This window comes from Pelophylax lessonae (assembly GCF_965119305.1).
Source record: "Pelophylax lessonae genome assembly, chromosome: 12".
Lineage (NCBI taxonomy): Eukaryota > Metazoa > Chordata > Amphibia > Anura > Ranidae > Pelophylax > Pelophylax lessonae.
Genome location: NC_138779.1, coordinates 126,873,808 through 126,900,751, shown reverse-complemented (window position 1 = coordinate 126,900,751; position 26,944 = coordinate 126,873,808). Strand labels below are relative to the sequence as shown.

Genomic DNA, 26,944 nt, shown 5'->3' with positions numbered 1-26,944 from the left:
CCTGCACTGAGCGGATGTCCTGCTGCACTATGGGCAAAGGAGGTCGGCTGCTCAGCACAGGTGCCATTCAGAGAGTGCTTTGCATTTCCTGAGTGAATGCAAAGTGTTCTCTGATTGGTCTGGGTGGAAAGGTGGGGCAGTGACATCACACTCTCCCCCTCTTCCTTTCAGAGAACACTTTGCATAAATTATTCAGAAAATGCAAAGCACTCTCTGAATGGCTCGCATGTCGAGCTGACAAATTTTTGCGTTCAGTAAGCAATAGGGCAGACGCTTGACATGGGACACAGAAGAAAATGAAGATCTCTGGAGTAGAGTTGTCTACCTCAATGATTTCCAGCTTCTAAGGGCATTGGGCAGGTATGATATATACATATTTGCTTCGCTTCTCGGCCTTTTGGCTAAGATCAAGTGTAGTATCTGTTCTTATCAGTTGGTATGGACCCTGAGGGTTAGTATTGGCAGGGGCTGAAATGAACCGGGGCGCTCCAGACGTCACTGGGGGACCGGGAAGTAGGCACTGTCAGAGAAAGCCGGATGGGTCCGTTGCCTTCTGATTTGAATGGGTCCGCCCCTACCAGTTTGAAGGGAGCAAGAGGGCTGGTTCGTCGTGGAGGCCGGTCTGTATTGCTCCTGGATGTAATTGGTGAGGAATTAGGATGGTGGTGGGAGGGCCTTTCCTCCTGGGTTGAATCTGGCCTTGCAAAAGGCTTGTCCCCAGTTGAAGGCAGGCTCACCCTAAGCTGTCCACGTTCCAAACCTCCTGGTAGGTAAGGGCTACACTGGGTCTGGCTATTGGGCCGGGGTAGAAAAAAGCCCGTAGTGTATGTGCCCCTGGGGTGGCAGCCCAGGGGTGCCTTAATTCTCACTGGTGAGGGGCAGCTCGCCTTGAGTTTTTCGGCACCATGGTCACTGCACCTACACACTTTTTTTAAGCACCTGCCTCTTGGGCAAGGCCTTTTGGCTTCGACCAGAGGAATTTTTATTCCGGCCGGAAGGCCTGCCTTTGTTTTTCACTTAGGCACTAATTCACTCCTTCACCTCCCCTTCCCCACTTTTTTGTTTGTGTGTATTTTTCTTTGTGGTGTGTCACTTCACTATCACTCTTCTCTTCCTGCACGACGAGTACGGTGTGGGTCTCTGGGCCTACCTTGAAAGTCTTGGGAGGGGGTGGACATGGCCTTTTGGCTTAGTTCGCCCTCTCTCATGGGGGTCTCCCTTCGGGGGAGCCCCACCCAGTACTTGGGGTGGGCTGTTTCGGCAGTCCCCCTGGAGAACGGGGTTTGCCAGGTTTCGGCCAGGCAAACCATAGGAAGTACCTCAGTCCCTGTCAGGAGTCTTGCGCCCCGGGGGATCAAGGTATAGGTCCAACCTCTTCGGAGGCCAGACCATTTTCGCACACCCTGTGCAGTTTTTGTGTGTTCACGTTTGCGTGTGTGCACTTTTTTATGCACCGGGTGCTAAGTCTTTTTTGAGTGTGATTTCACACGCTTCGGGCTTAAAAAAAAAAAAAAAATATACATATTTGCTTAGAACCAAACTGCACCAATGTAACTATGTAAAAAATAAATAGATAGGAAAACTCAACCACCCGTAAATTTGACGAGGGGAAGAGAAAAATGGGTTGGGGATTTTTTAGGTGCCAATAAACAAGTAAATCATTTAAAATGTATAAAATGTATTATTAAATAATAACCAAATTTAATAATACATTTTGCACATTTTAAACCATTTACTTGTTTACTGGCACCTAAAAAGATCCCTAACCCATTTTTCTCTCCCCCTCGTCAAATGTACAGGTGGTTGAGTTTTCCTATCTCTGTAATTGGGATGTGGTACCTTTGGGTCTTTTTCCAGACAAAAATTCTCTTCCTATGTATAAAATATCCATACCTAGAATTCCTCTTTAATGAAGTTATGTTTGAGAAAGGCCCTTGATAACCCAGGAATTATGTACATACCATGTCCAGTGACCTGCATTTTTCAAAGGTGGTTTTCTATGAGTCTCGTTAACTCCTCAATAAGGCATAAAAATGCATGCAAATGCAGGTTACTGCACAGGCATTGTCAGTCAATTTTTATGTTTAGTATGGTGCGAAAGCATCCTAGGGAGTATAACTTTTATCACAAAAGTACCAAAATCACTCACTTCATTCATTCATTCATTTATTTATTTAATAATATGCAATGGTATACCCTAAGGAAGAAAAACGCTCAAACAGGGTCATTTACAAACAGAAAAAAACACAGAGCGCATATTATATGCGTTGTGTATTAATGGTCTCGTCCGCATGTCCATCAACAGCTTTTGTTAAGTTCTAATGAAAAGAGAAGTGGCTACAAATTACAGATGAAAAATCCCTTTAATATATAGCAAAATCACTTTAAACCAACAATCATTTCCTGGCAACCACTTTCATTAATGTTTACATTTGCCTTTTTCCTGTGTTACTATGATATAACTAATGCATATGTTGAATTAATCATGAAAGTCTTTATGGCATCTGTCACTACAACAGGTTCGGAAAACCCTTATTACAATGGAGAGTGTGTTTTCAAATACAGTGCCTGGAAGATTAAAGGACACGATGTGAAAACACAAACCACGGTCCAATCGTCACCATAGGCAGAGCGTAGAATACTTCCTCCTAATCTAAACTTCCAACAGGCAAACCATACATGGTTTGCTTTTCGTTCCAACGTCTGTATCAAGTTTTGAAAAATCCTTTGTCAGAACATTCAATGACCCCATCATTGATTCAATTAATTTCATCTAAAAGTCCCTTAAGTGGTTGTAAGCCCTTACATATACTCAGTGAAGTGACTGGCCTCAGGTGATACACAGATCCTCCCACATAAGTTGTACATGTTATTCTGCAGTCTTCTCCTCCCTACACCTATTCAAAGGCCAGAATTTTGTTGAGTTTTGTAGAAATTTGTAAAGCTTGCCTGAGGGTTCAGAAAAAAGGGGGAGGAGAGCTTAACCACTTAAGCCCCGGAAGATTTTACCCCCTTTCTGACCAGGGCCTATTTTGCGATTCGGCACTGCGTGAATTTAATGGACAATTGCGTGGTCGTGCGACGATGTACCCAAACTAATTTGACATCCTTTTTTTCCCCACAAACAGAGCTTTCTTTTGGTGGTATTTGATCACCTGTGCGATTTTTACTTTTTGCGCTATAAACAAAAAAAGAGCATCAATTTTGCAAAAATAACAATATTTTTCACATTTTTTTTATATGAAATTCACAAAAAAAAATGTAAAAATCAAAATTTTTTAACATTTTAGGCCAATTTGTTTTCTGCTACATATGTTTGGTAAAAAAATAGCAAAAAGCGTATTTTGATTGGTTTGCGCAAAAGTTATTGCGTTTACTAACTAAGGGAAAGATTTTTGTAATTTTTGTTGTTTTTTTTTAACGCGTAATGGCGGCAATCTGAGATTTTTTTTGCGGTACTGCGACTTTGCGGCAGACAAATCGGACCCTTGACTGACACTTTTGACACTTTTGGGGTTACCAGTGACATTACTGCAGTAATCAGTGCTATACATATACACTGTTACTGTAAAATGACACTGGCAGTGAAGGGGTTAACTTTTTTTGAGAGGGAGGGGTTATGTGTGTCCCTAGGAGCGCGCTCGCTCCCTAGACCCTCACAGGCTAGCGACGTAGCCCTACGTCGCTCTGCCTGTGAGGGGCTGACTGCCGACGTAAATAGTCGTGCGGCAGTCGACAAGTGGTTAAGTTACACTCTGCAGGGCTCAGTAAGGAGAGCTCTTGGATCTGATTGGAGGAAAGGACACCCCCTCTCCCCTTCACACAACACACAGGAACAGAGCTGAAGCCTCTCTCCCCAGTCACCTTTTTTCTTGTGGTGTCAGAAAAACTTGTCAGAAGTGGTTCATGCTGACAGCAGAGGAAGGAAGCAGCCGACAGAGATAACACTTAGTGCTCTGGATTGAGACAAGTACACACTATAGAGGGATATGCTCTGTTCATATTTCATGTCTGAGGTTTACAAACACTTTAAAGCAGATCTCCCCCTCCCATTTTCAGTTTTTAAAACCCCTGCTTACCTAGTGGTGTGTTCAGCATATTTTGGGGGGTGAGGGGGAGACGATAATTAAAAAAAAAATAAAGCTTGCTATTCGTGTAGAGGACCAGAGGGGTGTGGAGCAGAGGGATAAAGTTTTGGAGTTTTGGAGGGTGAAGACCTGCTTTAAACATTTCTTCCAGATCTGTTACTTGAATTAATTCCCAGATGTAATAAAAGACACCTGTCAACCATCAGTTGAAACCGCATTGTATAAAATTTTGACATCAGCAGGTTTCCGTTGAATTTTATAGGTGTACCAATTTCGGTACATCTACATCAGTATTTGGGACTTCCATGGACGGAGTCCTATTGGCTCTCAGTGATACCTATTTTCCTGATTTGTGGCTTTTCCACAGAAAATCAGAGGAACATTATAAGATCATAACTCTATGCCATTGTCTTCTTTCTTAATGATCCTCCATACAGCGTGTCATATATTGGGTGGACAGGCAGAAATACCAGACCTTGTTTTTAAGAAGATACATAGAATATCCACATGTCTTGCTCTGTGATTGACTTGCAGTGATACCTCCCATACCCCCTTATGAAGGAGAGCTCCTTCTCGGAAACGCGTTGGGTGGAGGAAGTCACAATTTCATCACTGCACCCTCCACAGTTGGTGCATTTTCAGTTCATTGCTATTGTGCTCTATCTACACTGTTATGTATCTTATGCATTTTTTTATATCTTTGTTTTATTTACACTTGTTATGATCTAATATACAATGCCTTAAAAGTCCCAGCACCAAGGGGGATTTCCTTTCTTCTTTACTACATATACTGTGGGTATATACAGTATATATGTACAGTGGTGATCGAAGGTTTGGGCACCCCAGGTAAAAATTTGTATTAATGTGCATAAAGAAGCCAAGGAAAGATGGAAAAATCTCCAAACGGCATCAAATTACAGAATAGACATTCTTAAAATATGTCAACTAAAGTTAGATTTTATTTCCATCATTTACACTTTCAAAATTACAGAAAACAAAAGTTTTTGCCACCCTGCAGAGTTAATATCTTGTACTGCCCCCTTTGGCAAGTATCACAGCTTGTAACCGCTTTTTGTAGCCAGCCAAGAGTCTTTCAATTCTTGTTTGAGGTATCTTTGCCCATTCTTCCTTACAAAAGTCTTCCAGTTCTTTGAGATTTCTGGGCTGTCTGTCACGCACTGCTCTTTTAAGGTCTATCCATAGATTTTCAATTATTTTGAGGTCAGGAGATTGTGAAGGCCATGGCAAAACCTTCAGTTTATGCCTCTTGATGTAATCCCCCGGGGATTTCGAGGTGTGTTTAGGATCATTATCCATTTGTAGAAGCCATCCTCTCTTTAACTTCAGCTTTTTCACAGATGGCATCAAGTTACCATCCAAAATTTGGTGAAATTTTATTGAATCCATTTTTCCTTCTACTCGTGAGATGTTCCCTGTGCCACTGGCTGCAATTAAACCCCAAAGCATGATTCATCCACCCCCATGCTTAACAGTTGGACAGAGGTTCTTTTCATTAAATTCTGTGCCCCTTCTTTTCCAAACGTACCTTTGCTCATTCTGGCTAAAAAGTTCAGTTTTAACCTCATCGGTCCACAGAACTTGTTTCCAAAATGCATCAGGCTTGTCTATATGTTCATGTGCAAAGTTCAAACGCTGATTTTTGTGGTGAGGACGTAGAAGAGGTTTTCTTCTGATGACTCTTCCATGAAGACCATATTTGTACAAGTATGTCTTTATAGTAGAATAGTGTACCACAACTCCAGTGTCTGCCAGATCTTTCTGGAGGGATCTTGCAGTCAAACGTGGGTTTTGAATTGTTTTTCTCACAATCCTGCGAGCTGTTCTGTCTGATATTTTTCTTGGTCTTCCAGATCTTGCTTTAACTTCCACTGTTCCTGATGACTGCCATTTCTTAATTACATTCCGAACCGAGGATATTGACATCTGAAAACGCTTTGCTATCTTCTTATAGCCTTCTCCAGCTTTGTGAGCGTCAACTATTTTCAGTTTCAGTTTTCTAGACAACTGCTTAGAAGATCCCATGGTGCTGATTGTTGGGGCAAGGTCAGATGAGTCTGGGCATTTAAAACCTTTGAGACTGACATCACCTGGTCTTCCCAGACGATGATTGAGAACAATCCATGACACTGGCAGGTCTCAGCCTTGCAAAGTGCATGCTATAAATTCTGCAGGGTGGCAAAACTTTTGCAGACGCCATTTTTTTGTTTTCTGTAATTTTGAAAGTGTCAATTAGGAAATAAAATCAAACTTTTGTTGACATATTATAAGAATGTCTAATCTGCAATTTGATGCCTTTTGGAGATGTTTCCATCTTTCCTTGGCTTCTTTATGCACATTAATACACATTTTTACCTGGGGTGCCCAAACTTTCGATCACCACTGTATATATACTAGAGTCTACTATTGTTCTTTCATACAATTCTAGACCTTACATCGCCATTTAAAAGAACAAATATTCTTGACCACAAAAGTTCTAAATTCAGATGAAAATTGTCCTAGCACATGCGCATTACAATTAATACTGTTGTTTGTATTTGTTCTTGGTATATGACAAAGTTGCTATGTCTCTGCTGGATTCGTATTTTTCTAAATAAAGAGTACTTAAAAAAATAAATAAAAATAGAGCTGCATTCAGAGGCTAAAAAGATGAAATAAAAAATGCCTCTTAAGACTTTTTTTCTAGCCATATGTTGCGGCCAAAGGCCTCATGCACGTGGGCATGCTCCAAATATGCTGCCAGAAGTTAGCAGAAAAAATGCCTCTAATGTCCTGTTTTTGCACATATTTATGAGCATTTATGGTGTTTATAGGCGTATGACCAGAAATCCTTTCTACTGGCAAGAATATCAATTTTAGTCTAGCCACTAGAATACATTTATGTGCATACCTACACATTTTTACATGTTTTTCGTGTAGGTGTGCAAATTGTGCTCAGAAGCACCTTACCAAACACAGTTTTGGGGCCTTTTTTATTGGTCCTGAACGCTATCAACAAATACGCACATAAACACCTGAAAGTGCATAGGTACATTAAATAACATGCAGGTGTGCTCATAGGCATAACAAAAATAAAAATAAAATGCCAGATGCCCCTAGCAGTGTCATTTTTATTTCCTGTCAAGGAAAGAAGAAAGGGGGGAAGCGCCACCTAAGTGCAGTACTAGTTGTAAGGCAGTTTGTTAGCAACAGATTAAAAACACTCACAAGAAATAAGTAGTAAGAACACTCATCATGAATAGGCAGTATCCGCCGCTCGTCTTAATCCTGCAGGTAGCACAAGGGATCCTGACCATTGGACATGTTGTAGAGCAGGGGTCTCAAACTGGCGGCCCTCCAGCTGTTGCGGAACGGCAAGTCCCATCATGTCTCTGCCTATGGGAGTCATGCCTGTAACTGTCAGACTTGCAATGCCTCATGAGAATAGTAGTTCTGCAACAGCTGGAGGGCCTCCAGTTTGAGACCCCTGCTGTAGAGGGATATGGACGCCCTGTGACGCACTAGAGACTAGAGTACTCATGCATGAGTATCATCCACATGCACCATAGTTGTGACAGGAGTCACTTTTGGTGGTGGGGGGGGGGGGGACCCAGCTTACCTTAGAGAGGTCAGGAAACTCCTTTTTTAGCTCCCCAGGCCCCTCTTACGTGTAAGTCCCCCCGTGTGTATTAGGGGCACTGTGTGACAGAGAAGCCCATTCTGGTATGCCCAAACCAGACTCCCAGTATAACCACACTGGACTCAGCATTTTATTTTACCCCTGTTATCCTGGGTCCTATATGTGTGGTTTGTATTGAAAGTTGGAGAGGCTCCTTCACTTGGCACAGTAATATTTATCAACAATATTGTGACAGTACCAGTCCCATTTAGCATCTGTCCCAACTCCCTTTTCTTCACTGGAATACCGGCTCCTGAACCAGCCAGGTTGCCTATGTTTGGAACACGTACATTGGACATAACATTGCTGTCACTGGCCATACAGTATTTTGTTGCTTAGATATAAAGTGTGACCACCCAACCATGTTCCTAAGGTACGGGGCAGCCACACTTCTTCCAGCCGGGCCTTTGGATTTAATGCCGGTCACTAACGCTACCCCACCCTCTTTATTGTGTGTATTATGCATGTTCCAAGCCTGAAGACCAGAGGTGGAGTTATACCGATTGTTGGCCGACCGATCGGCCGTCTTTTGTCCAGTGTTGTTGTGTTGGTTGAAATGTGCTCTAGACTGCACACGAATTTTGTCGGCCAACAACAACCAACTGCAGAAGTGATGTCATGTTCTGGTCTACTTTTCGTGTGTTTTTTCTCCTCTGAGCATGCCCAGTCTTGCTCATCTGACTTTTGTCGGCCGAAATCTGTACTGACTGACAAACAATGGGCCGTTCTGGTGACGGCCAACAGAAATTTTATAGCATGCACACCAGATTTTGTTCGGCCGAAAAGTCGCAGTCGGTTGTCGGAATCATCATACTAACAAGCCGATAATCGGCCGATCGGGCGGCGGCCGAAAATTCACGGCCAACAATCGGTACGTGTGTACGGGGCTTAAGAAAGGGGAAAGTTTCCTCAAGTGTCCTTCCCTTTGACAAAGTTGGCTGTGCGCCCAGTTTTCATTTATAAGATTTGTTGAAATGTTTGAATGTACCTGTGCCTCATGTTATTGGATGTTCAGTTTACCCCACCCTGTGTCTCTATGCCACCAAGGAGGGGGGGGTTGCCCTAGAGATATATACTTGTGTCTGTCTCCTACCACCCTAAACTGAGTTACGGCTAGTGACTTGGTGGGCTGGGAGCATATAATCATTGGGTTACAGGGTTTCTGAAGCAAGGCAGCAGTAGCGGAGGATCTACTCAACCTGAGTACCGGCATCCGTTACAATAGTAATAGGTGCACCATAGGTAAAAGTGATTATTCTTTTAAATGGCAGAAAATAGTCTCACCCTAACAGCACTCCTTCACACTGCCAATACCTGACTTATTAGCTGCAATGCTGCAGCTCACTGTAATGCATTTTTGAGCGAGTTTGGGGTGGAAAACTTGACTGGCCTGCACAGAGTCCTGACCTTAACCCATTAGGACACCTTTGGGATGAATTAGAGCAGAGACTGTGAGCCAGGCCTTCTTGCCCAACATCAGTGCCTGACTTTACAAATGCACTTCTGGAAGAATGGTCAAACATTCCCATAGACACACTGTTAAAACTTGTGGACAGCCTTCCCAGAATAGTTGAAGCAGTTATAACTGCCAAGGGTAGGCCATCTCAATATTGAACCCTACGGACTAAGACAGGGAGGCCATTAAAGTTCATGTGCGTGTAATGGCAGGCGTCCCAATACTTTTGGTAATATAGTGTAGCTGCAGCCTCCGGCGACCTGTCACTAGAGTGAATGGGGTCGACGGCTGCACCTAGCCTCTCTTATCCTTAATAGCCAGTGCGAATGTAGCCTTAAAAAGTAAGTAAACCCTCCTCTGTAACTTGTACCTATAGGTAAGCCTATGATAAGGTTTACCTATAGGTAGTGTAAATATCTCCTAAACATGCACCGTTTAGGAGATATTTACCTTAGATGCATCCAGTGACGTCACTGGCGCATTCGCTCTGAAGGAACGGCCGCTGGTGCCGTTCTTTCAGAGTTCCGTGCCGTGACTGTTGGCTCCCGCGCGCGTGCGCGGGAGTGACGTCACCGCGGCTCCAGCCAATCAGATGGCCGGATGCCGCGATCCCGGAAGACGGGCGACTGGACATGTCGCCCGTCATACAGGTAAGCGGACGGCACGGCAGGGGCTCGTTCTAAGGTAAGTATTGCATAATGAGCTAGTATGAGATGCATACTAGCTCGTTATGTGTTTCTCTTGCAAAAATAAAAAAAACATTTTTTTGGGGTTTACTACCTCTTTAAGCCGGCAATAGACGGAGCAATTTTCTTTCCTGCAACCACAGGAATCCCTCCCACTGATCAATCGGAAAAAAAACTGACAGGCTGGTTGTACAGAAATAGATTGGTAGATTGTGCTTTCTAAATGGTTTTCTTTTTTTTTTAGGTGTTGGTATCTGTACAATTGATCAACCAATTTCCCACCGAAATGTCAATTTGAACATTTTCACCAAAATTCTCCCCTCTCTCCTGCAACCACATCTTTAGTCTCAAGTTCACCTGGATCAATCAGGATTTACACCAAAAGTCTGGTACGCATGGGTCAAATGTCAGCAGGCCTATATGTATGGCAGCCGGTCAGACAGAAGATGGCCTTTTGGCTCTTGCCCGAGAAAGGTCTGCCGACCAGCTCCCGTTCAGCATTCTCAGCCAATGGCTGAGAGCGCTGACCGTAGTGTTCTGGTGGGGGGCCACCCCCCTGCCAGAGCAGAATAGGACAGCAGGGGAGATCGCTGTACTAACATCTGATTGAAGAAAAGGCATATAATAGGATGGATTGGTCATTCCTGAAAAGGACATTACAACATACAGTATATACCTACAAGGAAACATATTTAAATGGATGCCATTTATTTGCATCCTACAAGGGCACTGAGGGCCGATAAGACACCCTTTCCCCTAAAAAAATAGAACTAGACATGGATGCCCTCTGTTCTCTTGAATATAACAGGACTGTGATCATGAACACACCAACATTAAGTAGCAGCTTATGCCAAAGACTTTTTATTCTTTATAACCAAACCTGAACTTTTCCCAATCTACTGGTGGAAACTCAGCAATATGAAAAACTATCCAATTTAAAGAAAAATCTCCACAAACCAAAGGCAATAAACATTTTATTCCTACCAACCAGACTACTTCATCTCTAATTTCACCTACTGATGAGCAGAAAAACATTTTTCTTACATTGGAACAAAAATGACCCCTAGGATAGATGGAATATTTGCAGCAAACTTCCCCTGCATCAAAAAGGAACTGCAAGAATGGCATAAAGACATCTATACATAGTCTGGTATAAATGCCATCCCTAAATTGCACGTCCTCCCCCCCATACTTTATTTGTTTCAGACTCTACCGACAGCTACCAGCCTCGTTCCTCCATACGCTCCGTCTGGAATTCGCTCACTCACGTCTGGGTCAGCAAGGAACCCAGATTAGCTTACAACTCATTGACACTGCCCAAGGTCTATGGGGACATAGGCTTCACAGACCCAAATAAATACTATCAGGCGACACATTTAACCAGCATAGTAGACTGTCACTCACGAAACAATGAATACCCTTGAAACAAGAAAGAAATCCCCATCGATAACTACCATGGCTTGACCACAAGCATGGAAAAAACTACTCAAAACTCATCCCACTGTTGGCCCAATCATAAAAGTCCATACTGCTACAGACTGTGTTACCTCTTTCCATGCAAGCCATTTCGGGAACGACTCTTATGATGGGTAATCCGACGTTCCCTCCAAGCGATAAACATCTCACATCCCTCCCTAAAGCTATTAAATCAGGCTGAAAGGCTTTTTAATCTCTATGGGTGTCTTACAAATATCAGAAATTCAGGGGATGATGGATCTTTGGTCGCGTGGGGAGCAATGCAACTGTCACACTTTGTACTTTCTAATACTAAAATGTCTCTCTGAAACTATTGTTTCCTATACTTTAGAGTGGACTTACTAAAGGCATATAGGCTGTTCACTTCGAAAGGGAATTTTCCCCAGAGCTTAGTGAATGAGGTGAAGCTCTTCTGCCTTCCATCATCCAATCATGTGCAAGCAAAAATGCTTTTTTTTTTTTTGCATGTGATTGGGTATTCTTTGCAAAGTGATACTGTACCACATTCAGTCATTTCTGGTTCAAATTCCGTTGCAAATTGCAACTTCCCTTGAAAAGTGAACAGCTTATTTGCTTTTAGTAAATCAGCTCATTTTTGTACGGAATTCAGTAGACACACTTTCAAGAAGGTATTGTTACCTTACTTTACTGATAGAAGAATATACACCACCTCATATTTGTAAATGGGAAAAGAATCTGAAGGTGTCCTTTACCCCTCAGCAAATAGAAGACATTCTTGTTTTGCCGATCATTCCACTATAGCTAGGAGATTTCAAGATTCTGAATTTAAAGTGGAGTTCCACCCATTTTAGTGACTTTAGATCTATGTAATCCCCTTTAAAATGACTTTTACCAATGGAAAGTTTTTTTTTTTTTTGCTAGTAAATACCTTATTTTCTGCTTTATTTATCCTCTTCTCACTTCCGGGTCCGGTCGGCGATTACGTCATTCAGCGATTTGCAGTGTGTGCTGGGATGTATATCAGGCCATGAAATCTCCCATTATTACACAGGAGATGAGCTGTACTGCGTGTTCTGCCCCGCCTCCGCCCCGCCTCCTCTCAGTGAGCTGTATGTATGTATTGTATTGAGGCCGTGCTCCGCCTCCTCTCAGTGAGCTCAGTGAGGATATAATGCTTTCAGTCTTCGCTCACTGAGAGGAGGCGGGGCGGAGCACGGCCTCAATACAATACATACTTACAGCTCACTGAGAGGAGGCGAGGCGGGGCAGAGCACGCAGTGCAGCTCATCTCCTGTGTAATAATACGAGATTTAATGGCCTGATATACATCCCAGCACACACTGCGAATCGCCGAATGACATAATCGCCAACCGGACCCGGAAGTGAGAAGAGGATAAATAAAGCAGAAAATAAGGTATTTACTAGCAACAAAAAAAAAAAAAAACTTTCCATTGGTAAAAGTCGTTTTAAAGGAGATTACATACATCTATGTAATCCAATTTATTAAAAATGGGTGGAACTCCACTTTAAGACACATTAGTATGGGCAGTCCCCAGGTTAGAAACAAACTAGTTTCTGTAGGCTTGTTCTTAAGTTTGAATTTGTATGTAAGTTAGAAGAGGTACTTTTTCTCATTTTTAAGTTTTTTTGGATAGCATAGGGAAGGGTTAGCACTCCTGGAAGGTTTGTTTTGCTGTCTGTGCCACTGTTCAGAAGTTTTCAAGTAGAACTATTAGGTAAAACGATTTTTTTTCCTTTTGGATAGAGCAAGGAAGGGTTCTAACCCCTGTCAGATTTTTTTTTTTTTCGCCATCCGTGTCCCATTGTGCAGCTTTCCATTCACTTCCTGTCCCACAGCCAATCAGGAAGTGAAAGAAAATACCTGCAAATTAAGGGATTTCCTTGGGGATCCCCAGGTCACCAGAACTAGTTTCCCCATTGGAAGATTTCTACTCTATGACTTTTCTGGGGACAACCCAAAAAGTTTGAATTTTCTTTTACTTTCAATGATAATGGTAAACAGTACAAATAGAGAGGGTGAATCTCTCTAATGGGGACACAGACAGCAATAAAACTGAGAGGTGTTCTAATCCCTCTCCACTCTACCCAAAAAAAATGTTTTGCCTTTAGTTATGCTTTTACCTCACTTACTGTCCCTGTGACAATCGGATTTTGAAAATGATGGGTTGTCATGGAAACAAGGATTGGTGATAAAGCTTCAGTAGAGATAACTTTTTCGCATGATAACTCTTACAGGAGTGAATTTCCCTTCCTATGGCTAGATTTCCTCCCACTTCCTGTTGTCTTCCTCCATTTGTAAGTTTGAGTCATATGTAAGTCGGATGTATGTAATTCGAGGACTGCCTGTACTGGGTTCCACCGGTTCTCAATGCAATTTACCCAAGTATCAATAAGCTTTGATGGTGTTGCAAAGGATCTAAAGCCTAGTACACATGCAAAGATTATCGGCCGACCGGTCGGAGTTGTGTTTTGTTGGTTGGAATGTGCCTAGACTGTACAGGAATTTTTTCGCCCGACAAAATTCTACTTCAGAAGTGATGTCATGTGTTGGGTTGCTTTCTTTGTGTTCTTTCTTCTCTGAGCATGCCCATGCTTGCTCATTCGATTTTTCCCTGTCGAAATCTGTACTGACTGCACGAAAATCGGCCGTGTTTTGATGGCGGACAAAAATTTGATAGCCTGCACACCAGATTTTTTTCGGCCGAAAAGTCGGAGTCGGTTGTCGGAAGCATCATACTAACAAGCCGAAAATTGGCAGATCGGTCGTCGGACGAAAATTCCCTGCCGATTTTCGACGCGTGTGTACGAGGCTTAAGGGTACCCTATTACACATTACACTGCCAGAATCTGTTGTCTAACAACCTCCCCTCTGTAGAAACAAGAACTACCCCTTCAGTAGGCTTATGATCCTACATAATTAATTAAATAAAAGTTTTGGAAGATTTAGGAACATTTTTAAAACTTCAGGAGAAAACATTTTGGAGGACGTGTTACTACAAGACAGCGTTCACTCCCAGGAGTATTAGATCCATGACATTGAGGGATTAGCCATGAATATGGAAATATTGAACTACTGGACCAAATCCAAACAGTGAGGGCATTTGAACAGCCTTGTCCTACTTTCCACCCTCATACTCCCCACACCTCTCCCTCCCAGATCCTACCCATCCTTCTCACCCCCTCCTTTTTTCTCTTCCTCTTTATTCCCTTTATGTTTTGCCTGACATTCTCTACAGTTCCTTTCCGTCCCTTCTTTTAACCACTTAAGCCCCGGAAGATTTTACCCACTTCCCTTACCAGGGGGTATTTTGTGATTCGGCACTGTGTGACTTTAACGGACAATTGCGCGGTCGTGCGACACTGTACCTAAACGAATTTGGCGTCCTTTTTTTTCCCACAAACAGAGCTTTCTTTTGGGGGTATTTGATCACCTGTGCGATTTTTTGATCATGCGCTATAATCAAAAAAAGAGGGACAATTTTGCAAAAAATACCAATAATTTTCACATTTTTTATATGAAATTCCCCCCCCAAAAAAATGTAAAAATCTAATTTTTTTTCAATTTTTGGCCAATTTGTTTTCTGCTACCTATGTTTAGTAAGAAAAAAAATCACAATAAGCGTATTTTGATTGGTTTGCGCAAAAGTTATTGCGTTTACTAACTAAGGGAAAGATTTTTGTCATTTTTGTTGTGACCAGTGACATTACTACAGTAATCAGTGCTATACATATGAACTGCTACTGTAAAAATGACACTGGCAGGGAAGGGGTTAACTTTATTGGAGAAGGAGTGGTTAAGTGTGTCCCTAGGGATGTGCTTCTAACTGTGCAGGGATGTGGCTGTGTGTGTAACAGCACAGATTAACAGTCTTACATAGCAGGACCGTTAGATCAGTGCTTCTACACAGGGAAGAATGACAGGCGGCTTTGTTTACATTAGCCGCCTGCCTTTCTCCCTTCACAGCGGATGATCGCGAGTGACCTGCGGACATCGGGTCCGCCGGTCACACGCACGGAGGTTTCCGTGAACGAGCCAAGGCGGGCGCGCGCCTCCGGCGGTACGCTTGCCCGCTATTGGCTCCCAGGCTAGTGGTCGGCAACCGGTTAACATAAAAGCTGAAGATTCAACCCATGTTAATTTCACAACACTTAACACTGACTATAAAACTGATGCTACTTTACATATTTGCTGGCAGGTTGGATTGTCTATTTCAGGGTTTCTCAACCAGGGTTCAAGTGGAACCCTAGGATTCCTCCTGAGGTTGCTGGGGGTTCCTTGAGAAATGGGCAATTTCTGCCTCTCAGATAAGTTCCCAATGACACCATTGTTCCTTTTAGCTGTCTGTAAGGGGGAATTCTTCCCAATGATGACAAGAGTAAGGAGCATTCTTCCCACTAATGTGTCATGAGTTGTAGATTTTTAATTTTTAGCAGGGGTTCCCCAAGACCATAAATTTATTTCAAAGGTTCCTCTGTATTGAAGAGGTTCAGAAAGGCTGGTCTGTTTTATTGTACAATTGTGTTGATTTAGGATTGTGTGAGCCACTTTGTAACAACTTTGCTCACATATGTGTCAATATATCCCTTGTTCCTATAAATAAAGAATTTCATGAAGCAGTAGTATAGCCATGGTAAGACCATATTGCCTCCCCTATAAATTTTTCCTCCAATTTCATTCACACCACAATCTAGCCTACGTTACTATACTAAAACCAAATACAAGTATAGTCATATAAAATTATATAAAATGTGATTTTATTAAAAAAAGACCAGATTCCTGTTTTTGGCAGTTGTATGAGCTTGTAAATATTATTCTGCATTGTGTAAAATCAGACAAATGGCAAAACAGTAGCGTCTAAAAGTTGTCCTTGTTCTATGAAGCTCTATTTTACCAGTCCGTCTGCTTTTTACTCATTTTTACAACAGTAAGAGCGTTCAAAAAAAAATCAGACAAATTTTACTTCGAATTTTATCTCCTATTAAGTGCAGATTACTGGAATTCCTCCTCTAATTTAGTCATTCAGTAAATTAAGTGCCCTGTTAATAACTTCATTATATGGCGTCCACAAGCACCTATTGTTTGGGGGAAATGTAATGAAGGGGTAGGAAGACTGTCACCATTCAGCCCAAACAGTTTGGAAATGATGACGACAGAAGGGGTGCAGGGTCAGTGTATGAATTGGATTTGCATTTGGGGGGTTTCCTAATGTCAACCAGTAAATGCCAGCCTCGAGCGGTCTGCGTGTGTATGTGAGCTGAGAAAGGGCATAATGTAGATTTTTAGGAACACCGCCACTAGCAGAGTAACAAATGCCTTCCAACATCCCAAAATCACACACACTCCTCTACTGCAATATACAAATCCCAGCTTATCAGACAGAAGGAGGTCTGCGAGTATATAAATAGCCCTGTGACAGTCACACAGCCATGGAGCTGACTTCCAAACCCAACGCTTAGCAATAACACAGATCCACATGTTTAAAACTTTCTCTCAAGACCTTCCAATTGTTTAGAATGAGCTCTTTGCAGACTTGACTTAATAAGGCATGTTGCCAGATCTGCTTTTGCATAGTTCTTTCCATGAAAGACATAAGAGCGGGCTGAAGAAGGAAACAGAATGAAGCATGGAAGATCTACACACAGAGATCTGTTCTTCAGGAGAACACAAGAAGAAGATCCTCCTGGACAGACAGACAAGGATGCTTCCCTCTGTACATACATCATAGTCACATCTACAAATCTATTCCTGGCGCTCTGTTCTCATTTAGTCAAAGAAAATACTAAATTCTCTACCCATTATTTTTTTGGAGACAAAAAGTTTATCTCATATAATAAAGCCACTTGTGTCTAGGGAGGAACGAAGATATTTGGGCAAAATTCATTTTGCTGCTTAATTACCAAATCATGAACTCTATGCTTTGCTCATCTAAGGCTCCATTCACATATAGGTGTCTCGGACCACGGGCAAAATCGCCGCAACTCCGCCCGCGATCCCGAATCATTGCAAATTGTGGGACGCCTGTGTGATTCCCTTTGCACTGGCAGCCCAAACGCCGCGCGATTTCGCTGCGATTGTCGCCCGACGGGGACACTTGTCACCCAAAAGAAGTTCTTGTACTTTTTTGGGGTGACAGGGGTCCCGCAACAATCGCGGCAAAATTGCTCTGTGTTTGGGGTGCCATTGCAAGTGAAGGGAATCGCAAGGGCGTCTCGCAATTTTCAATGATTCGGGATCGCGGGCAGAATCGCGGGCAGAATCGCCATCCGAGATGCCTATATGTGAATGGTGCCTAAGTGTAATTAGTTTACATAGGTTTACCAAGGGGTGCGCAGCCCATTGCACTAGGGTTTGGTGGATGGTGTCAGCACAGCAGTGGATGTGTCAGTGGAGCAGAGGATGGTGCAAGTAGGATAATGGATGGTGTCAGCCAGTCAGTAGAGAAGAGGATGGTGTCAGTAGAGAAGAGGATGGTGTCAGTAGGATAATGGATGGTGTCAGTCAGTCAGTAGGGAAGAGGATGGTGTCAGTAGGATAATGAATGGTGTCAGTCAGTCAGTAAAGAAACGGTTGGTGTCAGTAGGGTAGTGGATGGTGTCAGTCAGTCAGTAGAGAAGAGGATGGTGTCAGCAGGGTAGTGGATGGTGTCAGTCAGTCAGTAGAGAGAGGATGGTGTCAGTAGGTTAGTGGATGGTGTCAGTCAGTCAGTAGAGAAGAGGTTGGTGTCAGTAGGGTAGTGGATGGTGTCAGCCAGTCAGTAGAGAAGAGGTTGGTGTCAGCAGGGTAGTGGATGGTGTCAGTCAGTCAGTAGAGAAGAGGATGGTGTCAGTAGGATAATGAATGGTGTCAGTCAGTCAGTAAAGAAGAGGTTGGTGTCAGTAGGGTAGTGGATGGTGTCAGTCAGTCAGTAAAGAAGAGGTTGGTGTCAGTAGGGTAGTGGATGGTGTCAGTCAGTCAGTAAAGAAGAGGTTGGGGTCAGTAGGAGAATGGATGGTGTCAGTCAGTCAGTAGAGAAGAGGATGGTGTCAGTAGGGTAATGGATGGTGTCAGTCAGTCAGTAAAGAAGAGGATGGTGTCAGTAGGGTAGTGGATGGTGTCAGTCAGTCAGTAAAGAAGAGGTTGGTGTCAGTAGGAGAATGGATGGTGTCAGTCAGTCAGTAGAGAAGAGGATGGTGTCAGTAGGGTAATGGATGGTGTCAGTCAGTCAGTAGAGAAGAGGATGGTGTCAGTAGGGTAATGGATGGTGTCAGTCAGTCAGTAAAGAAGAGGTTGGTGTCAGTAGGAGAATGGATGGTGTCAGTCAGTCAGTAGAGAAGAGGATGGTGTCAGTAGGGTAATGGATGGTGTCAGTCAGTCAGTAAAGAAGAGGATGGTGTCAGCAGGGTAGTGGATGGTGTCAGTCAGTCAGTAGAGAAGAGGATGGTGTCAGTAGGGTAGTGGATGGTGTCAGTCAGTCAGTAGAGAAGAGGATGGTGTCAGCAGGGTAGTGGATGGTGTCAGTCAGTCAGTAGAGAAGAGGATGGTGTCAGTAGGGTAATGGATGGTGTCAGTCAGTCAGTAAAGAAGAGGATGGTGACAGTAGGGTAGTGGATGGTGTCAGTCAGTCAGTAAAGAAACGGTTGGTGTCAGTAGGGTAGTGGATGGTGTCAGTCAGTCAGTAGAGAAGAGGATGGTGTCAGTAGGGTAGTGGATGGTGTCAGTCAGTCAGTAGAGAAGAGGATGGTGTCAGCAGGGTAGTGGATGGTGTCAGTCAGTCAGTAGAGAAGAGGATGGTGTCAGTAGGGTAATGGATGGTGTCAGTCAGTCAGTAAAGAAGAGGATGGTGACAGTAGGGTAGTAGATGCATTTTATATAATTTCTTTTAGATTTTTTACAATCTTATTTTTTCAAATTGGTTTTTACAAAACTATTATTTTTTTTTTTTACAATTTCTTTTTTAGGAACCCCATTGGGGGGCTTTAGTGAAATATCAGGGGTCAGGGGTATAAACAGACTCCTTCCGTTTCCTTTCTCTGCAGCCATTGGACAGTGAATGAATGGGAACTGCTGTGTGCTGAGCAGCTTCCTGTTCATTCACAAACTGAAGCCTAGTAAACTTTTTACTATGCTTTAGTTATGAATGAACACAGTGAGTGATCAGTACCGATCACTCACTGTGCTCATTCAGAAAAAGAAGGGGGCCAGTAAATTACATTGGTGCCCGGGCAGCAGGGGGAATCTGTGCCACATTGGGTGATTAGCACACCCGGCACACCCTGTGTGCATGCTTAAGGTAGTTTAGTTGATTTAATTTATAGTTTTTTTGTATTTGTGTGTATTTCTTTTTTTTTTCTTTCTATTTGATCTACAGACAGACAGATCTCTTATGCCTCGTTTCCACTGAGCAGTACGGTACGGATTGGTAGGGTACACCTTGATTAGGCTTGCATTTCCACCGCCAACAGTACCTCAGCTCAACAGTATTGCTCCACCCTGTTGGTACGCTACTAATGTGCTTGGTACCCCAACAAAATGTGGTACGGTACGGCTCGGAATTAGGGTACCATTTACAACTTTTGACAATGGAAACAGCAAACATTGCGTACCGAACCGAACCGTAGCGTACCACTCAGTGGACACGAGGCATTAGATCATCATGACAGAATTATTACAAGTATTTCAAAACAGAGGTGGTGTGGGACTGATGTTGATGAAGGAAGGCAAACATAAAGGTGAGTCAGTCAATTGTAATCCTTATGTACATAAAAGATGGGACAGGAAAGGGCAACATTAAGGGCTAGTTAAGTGTGCTTTATGCAAATGCACTGACAAGGAACATGCTGATAGCAGGAGAGATCAGAGTGAAAGAAAGAGGATCTGTCACCAGCCTGGCTGTACTGTTTGGCAGTTTGGTTAATCACAAGGCTGAATGGACAGAAATGCAAGCCCTTTGGCATGTAACATTGCCTCCATGTACTGAATGTTATTTATCTGTGCGTTTATTTCATGACACTAAACTCTGGGTTAAAAAATAAATTCTATTCCAGTATGTATTCACCTTCTATTGTTCTTATCCTCCTCTAAATCTCCAAATTCCTTCTTTTTGCTGCTGTGATCTGGCTTCCTCTTAGAGGGTGGCTACGTTCGATCTCCGTGGTCCCACTGTATATAGGAAGGTAGTCACCCTCTCTTGTTTGCTCCTCATGTAGACTATGGACCATGGAATTTGTAGTGTGCATAGAGCAGTACACATGACCCCAACTATTGTGCACTGCTTCTCCCAAACAAACGGGAGTGTGGGGGAAAAGGAAAGGTTCAGGAGATCACAGAGGATTTTACAAGGAGGCAGAAAAACACAGAAGGAAAGGGTTTCATGAGAAACAGACTACATAGCCATTAGGTAGTGGATGTGTATGGGAATATATTTAGAAAATAAGGATAATGTTTAGTCACTCTACTGAAAACAAATAATAATAACAGAAGCTTCAACATTTGTTGTATGTTATAATGATAGAACTCATTATACTGCAAATAAATAATACAACTGAGAATAAAAGCCAGCAAAAGTCCCCCCCCCCCCCCCCCTACACTGAGATCAAAGCAAAATCCATGTGAAGGATGTAAAGTGATGAGAATAGTGCAGTCCTGTCTTCCTAGCACCAGTAGGTCCAGGAGAGAGGAATTGGGCTCTTTAAATCCTCAGGAGCCATTCAAATCCCACTGCAACCTTCAAAGCAACTAAAAGCATCTTCATGTCTCCTTCCCATTGGCTGGGAATGGGAAGACTTTGCTGGAATCTCCTGATCTTACCCAAATGTATGGGAGAGGGAAATCTGTTATTTCTCTACTCATCATCCCCAATAAATGAGGGATTTTCTATCTTCTCTATAAAACACATAACAACATACAGTATACATAAACCAGCAGCACACTCTTTAGATATATAGAGAGTATATTCTGCTTGCTGATCAGGACTGCACATTCTCAGCCATGCCTTATGCTGTGTATTCCTGTGTAGTTGTCACATCTCCTGTACAGAGGGAAGTTGCTGGAAATAAAGGTGAGATGAGAAGTAGAAGGAGCCCCCTCCCCCGCCCCCATTACCTGTCCAGCCCAGCAGACACCCGGAGATCAGCAGCAGGAGATGCATGGTCCAACCTCAGCACACAGCACCCTGCAGAGGATGATCAACACTGACAGTACAGGCAAGGGTGACGTCACGGGAGGGGCGGGGAGGGGGTGTGGACAGAACCTGAGAGTTCAGCTGTTGCTATTGGTTAATTCCCTCCGCTGAAGGATGACAGATGGGACGGGTCCGCGTGCTGGGCAGAGGTGTGAATGACAGGACGCCGGGATATATCACTGTACAACACAACACACATCACTGTACACAACACTGTACACAACACTGTACACATCACTGTACAACACAACACTGTACACACCGGAATCACTGTACACAACACACAACAGTGTACACAACATACAACACTGTACACAACACTGTACACAACATACAACACTGTACACAACATACAACACTGTACACAACATACAACACTGTACACAACACTGTACACAACATACAACACTGTACACAACATACAACACTGTACACAACATACAACACTGTACACAACACTGTACACAACATACAACACTGTACACAACACTGTACACAACATACAACACTGTACACAACACTGTACACAATTCACAACACTGTATATACAACACTGTACACAACACTGTACACAACATACAACACTGTACACAACACTGTACACAATTCACAACACTGTATATACAACACTGTACACAACACTGTACACAACACACATCACTGTACACAACACTGTACACAACACACATCACTGTACACAACACTGTACACAACACTGTACACAACACTGTACACATCACTGTACAACACAACACTGTACACACCGGAATCACTGTACACAACACACAACAGTGTACACAACATACAACACTGTACTCAACACTGTACACAACATACAACACTGTACACAACATACAACACTGTACACAACACTGTACACAACATACAACACTGTACACAACACTGTACACAACATACAACACTGTACACAACACTGTACACAACATACAACACTGTACACAACACTGTACACAATTCACAACACTGTATATACAACACTGTACACAACACTGTACACAACATACAACACTGTACACAACACTGTACACAATTCACAACACTGTATATACAACACTGTACACAACACTGTACACAACACACATCACTGTACACAACACTGTACACAACACACATCACTGTACACAACACAAATCACTGTACACATCACACAACACTGTACACATCACTGTACACAACACTGTACACAACACACATCACTGTACACAACACAAATCACTGTACACATCACACAACACTGTACACATCACTGTACACAACACACATCACTGTACACAACACTGTACACAACACTGTACACATCACTGTACACAACACTGTACCCAATTCACAACACTATACACAACACTGTACACAACACACAACACTGTACACATCACTGTACACAACACTGTATACAATTCACAACACTGTACACAACACACAACACTGTACACAACACTGTACACAACACTGTACACAACACACATCACTGTACACAACACACAACAATGTACACAACACACATCACTGTACACATCACACAAAACTGTACACATCACTGTACACAACACACATCACTGTACACAACACTGTACACAACACTATACACAACACTGTACACAACACTGTACACATCACTGTACACAACACTGTACCCAATTCACAACACTGTACACAACACTGTACACAACACACAACACTGTACACATCACTGTACACAACACTGTATACAATTCACATCACTGTACACAACACACAACAATGTACACAACACACATCACTGTACACAACACACATCACTGTACACATCACACAAAACTGTACACATCACTGTACACAACACACATCACTGTACACAACACTGTACACAGCACTATACACAACACTGTTCACAACACTGTGCACAATTCACAACATGTACACAACACTGTACACAACACACAACACTGTACACATCACTGTACACAACACTGTACACAATTCACAACACTGTATACAACACTGTACACAACACAACACTGTACACAACACACACCACTGTACACAACACATAACACTGTACACAACACACATCATTGTACACAACACAAATCACTGTACACATCACACAACACTGTACACATCACTGTACACAACACACATCACTGTACACAACACTGTACACAGCACTATACACAACACTGTACACAACACTATACACAACACTGTACACAACACTGTACACATCACTGTACACAACACTGTACACAATTCACAACACTGTACACAATACACAACACTGTACACAACACACAACACTGTACACAATGCACAACACTGTACACAACACTGTACACAACGCACAACACTGTACACAACACTGTACACAACACTGTACACAGCACTATACACAATACTGTACACAACACACAACACTGTACACACCGGATCACTGTACACATCACACATCACTGTACACACTGGATCACTGTACACAACACACAACAATGTACACAACGCACAACACTGCACACAACACTGTACACAACGCACAACACTGTACACAACACTGTACACAACACTGTACACACCGGATCACTGTACACATCACTGTACACACTGGATCACTGTACACAACACTGTACACAACGCACAGCACTGTACACAACACTGTACACAACGCACAACACTGTACACAACACACAACACTGTACACAACGCACAACACTGTACACAACACTACACACAACACTGTACACAACGCACAACACTGTACACAACACTGTACACATCACTGTACACAACACTATACACATCACTGTACACAATACTATACACATCACTGTACACAACACTATACACAACACTATACACATCACTGTACACAACACTATACACATCACTATACACATCACTGTACACAACACTATTCACATCACTGTACACAACACTATACATATCACTGTACACAACACACAATACTATAAACAACACTGTACACAACACACAATGCTATACACAACACTGTACACAACACTATACACAACACTGTACACAACACTATACACAACACACATTACACATCACTGTACACAACACACACCACTGTACACAACACACACCGGATCACTGTACAAAACACACATCACTGTACACAACACACACCACTGTACACAACACACACCCAGTCACTGTACAAAACACACATCACTGTACACAACACACACCGGATCACTGTACAAAACACACAACACTGTACACAACACACACCGGATCACTGTACAAAACACACAACACTGTACACAACACACACCGGATCACTGTACAAAACACACATCACTGTACACAACACACTGGATCACTGTACAAAACACACAACACTGTACACAACACACATCGGATCACTGTACCAAACACACATCACTGTACACAACACACACCGGATCACTGTACAAAACACACAACACTGTACACAACACACACTGGATCACTGTACAAAACACACATCACTGTACACAACACACACCGGATCACTGTACCAGACACACATCACTGTACACAACACACACCGGATCACTGTACAAAACACACAACACTGTACACAACACACAATGGATCACTGTACAAAACACACATCACTGTACACAACACACACCGGATCACTGTACAAAACACACATCACTGTACACAACACACACCGGATCACTGTACAAAACACACAACACTGTACACAACACACACCGGATCACTGTACAAAACACACATCACTGTACATTATACACAGCGGATCACTGTACAAAACACACATCACTGTACACAATACTATACACACTGGATCACTGTACACAACACAGATCACTGTATGCAACACTGTAAACAACACAGATCGCAGGACACAACACACACCGGATCACTGGACACATCACTGTACACAACGCATGTACACAATACATACCAGGCTCCATACACATCACTATGCACAATACACAACACATGTACAGTGATGTGTATGGATTCCAGTGATGTGTATTGTGTAAATGTGCTGTGTATTGTGGACAGTGGTGTGTATTGTGTACATGCGTTGTGTATTGTGTACATTGATGTGTATGGTGCCCAGTGTGTGTGTGTATTGTGTACATGCGTTGTGTATTGTGTACAGTGATGGGTATTGTGTACATGCGATGTGTATTGTGTACATGTGTTGTGTATTGTGTACAGTGATGTGTGTGGAGCCAGGTGTGTGTATTGTGTACATGCATTGTGTACAGTGATCCGGTGTGTATTGTGTACAGTGATCTGGTCTGTTACACACCGGGTTCCATACACATCATTGTACACAATACACACCGGGCTCTATACACATCACTGTACACAATACACACCGGAATCCATACACATCATTGTACACAATACAGTACACATCAGGCTCCATACACATCATTGTACACAATACATACCGGGATCCATACACATCATTGTACACAATACACACTGGGCTCTATACACATCACTGTACACAATGCACACCGGGATCCATACACATCACTGTACACAATGCACACCGGGATCCATACACATCACTGTACACAATGCACACCGGGCTCCATACACATCAATGTACACAATACACACCAGGCTCAGTACAGATCCCAGCACAGGCTGTGCATGGTATTCTGATCAATGCCTGTCATATACAGTGTCTTGGAAAAGTATTCGGCCCCCTTGAACTTTGCGACCTTTTGCCACATTTCAGGCTTCAAACATAAAGATAGAAAACTGTAATTTTTTGTGAAGAATCAACAACAAGTGGGACACAATCATGAAGTGGAACGAAATGTATTGGATATTTCAAACTTTGTTAACAAATAAAAAACTGAAAAATTGGGCGTGCAAAATTATTCAGCCCCCTTAAGTTAATACTTTGTAGTGCCACCTTTTGCTGCGATTACAGCTGTAAGTCGCTTGGGGTATGTCTCTATCAGTTTTGCACATCGAGAGACTGACATTTTTGCCCATTCCTCCTTGCAAAACAGCTCGAGCTCAGTGAGGTTGGATGGAGAGTGCTTGTGAACAGCAGTTTTCAGTTCTTTCCACAGATTCTCGATTGGATTCAGGTTTGGACTTTGACTTGGCCATTCTAACACCTGGATATGTTTATTTGTGAACCATTCCATTGTAGATTTTGCTTTATGTTTTGGATCATTGTCTTGTTGGAAGACAAATCTCCTTCCCAGTCTCAGGTCTTTTGCAGACTCCATCAGGTTTTCTTCCAGAATGGTCCTGTATTTGGTTCCATCCATCTTCCCATCAATTTTACCCATCTTCCCTGTCCCTGCTGAAGAAAAGCAGGCCCAAACCATGATGCTGCCACCACCATGTTTGACAGTGGGGATGGTGTGTTCAGGGTGGTGAGCTGTGTTGCTTTTACGCCAAACATAACC

At 42.8% G+C, this 26,944-nt stretch overlaps 1 protein-coding gene across 1 annotated transcript in view; it reads right to left on the bottom strand.

Moving 5' to 3' along the window:
* Positions 1-21,551, bottom strand: part of MCAM (melanoma cell adhesion molecule) — a 148,289-nt gene extending 126,738 nt beyond the window's left edge. The window contains exon 1 of the mRNA XM_082274546.1: positions 21,446-21,551. Coding sequence (XP_082130672.1) covers positions 21,446-21,491 — 46 coding nt within the window. The 5' untranslated portion in view covers positions 21,492-21,551. The remainder of the gene's footprint in view (positions 1-21,445) is intronic.
* Positions 21,552-26,944: the final 5,393 nt, after the last annotated feature.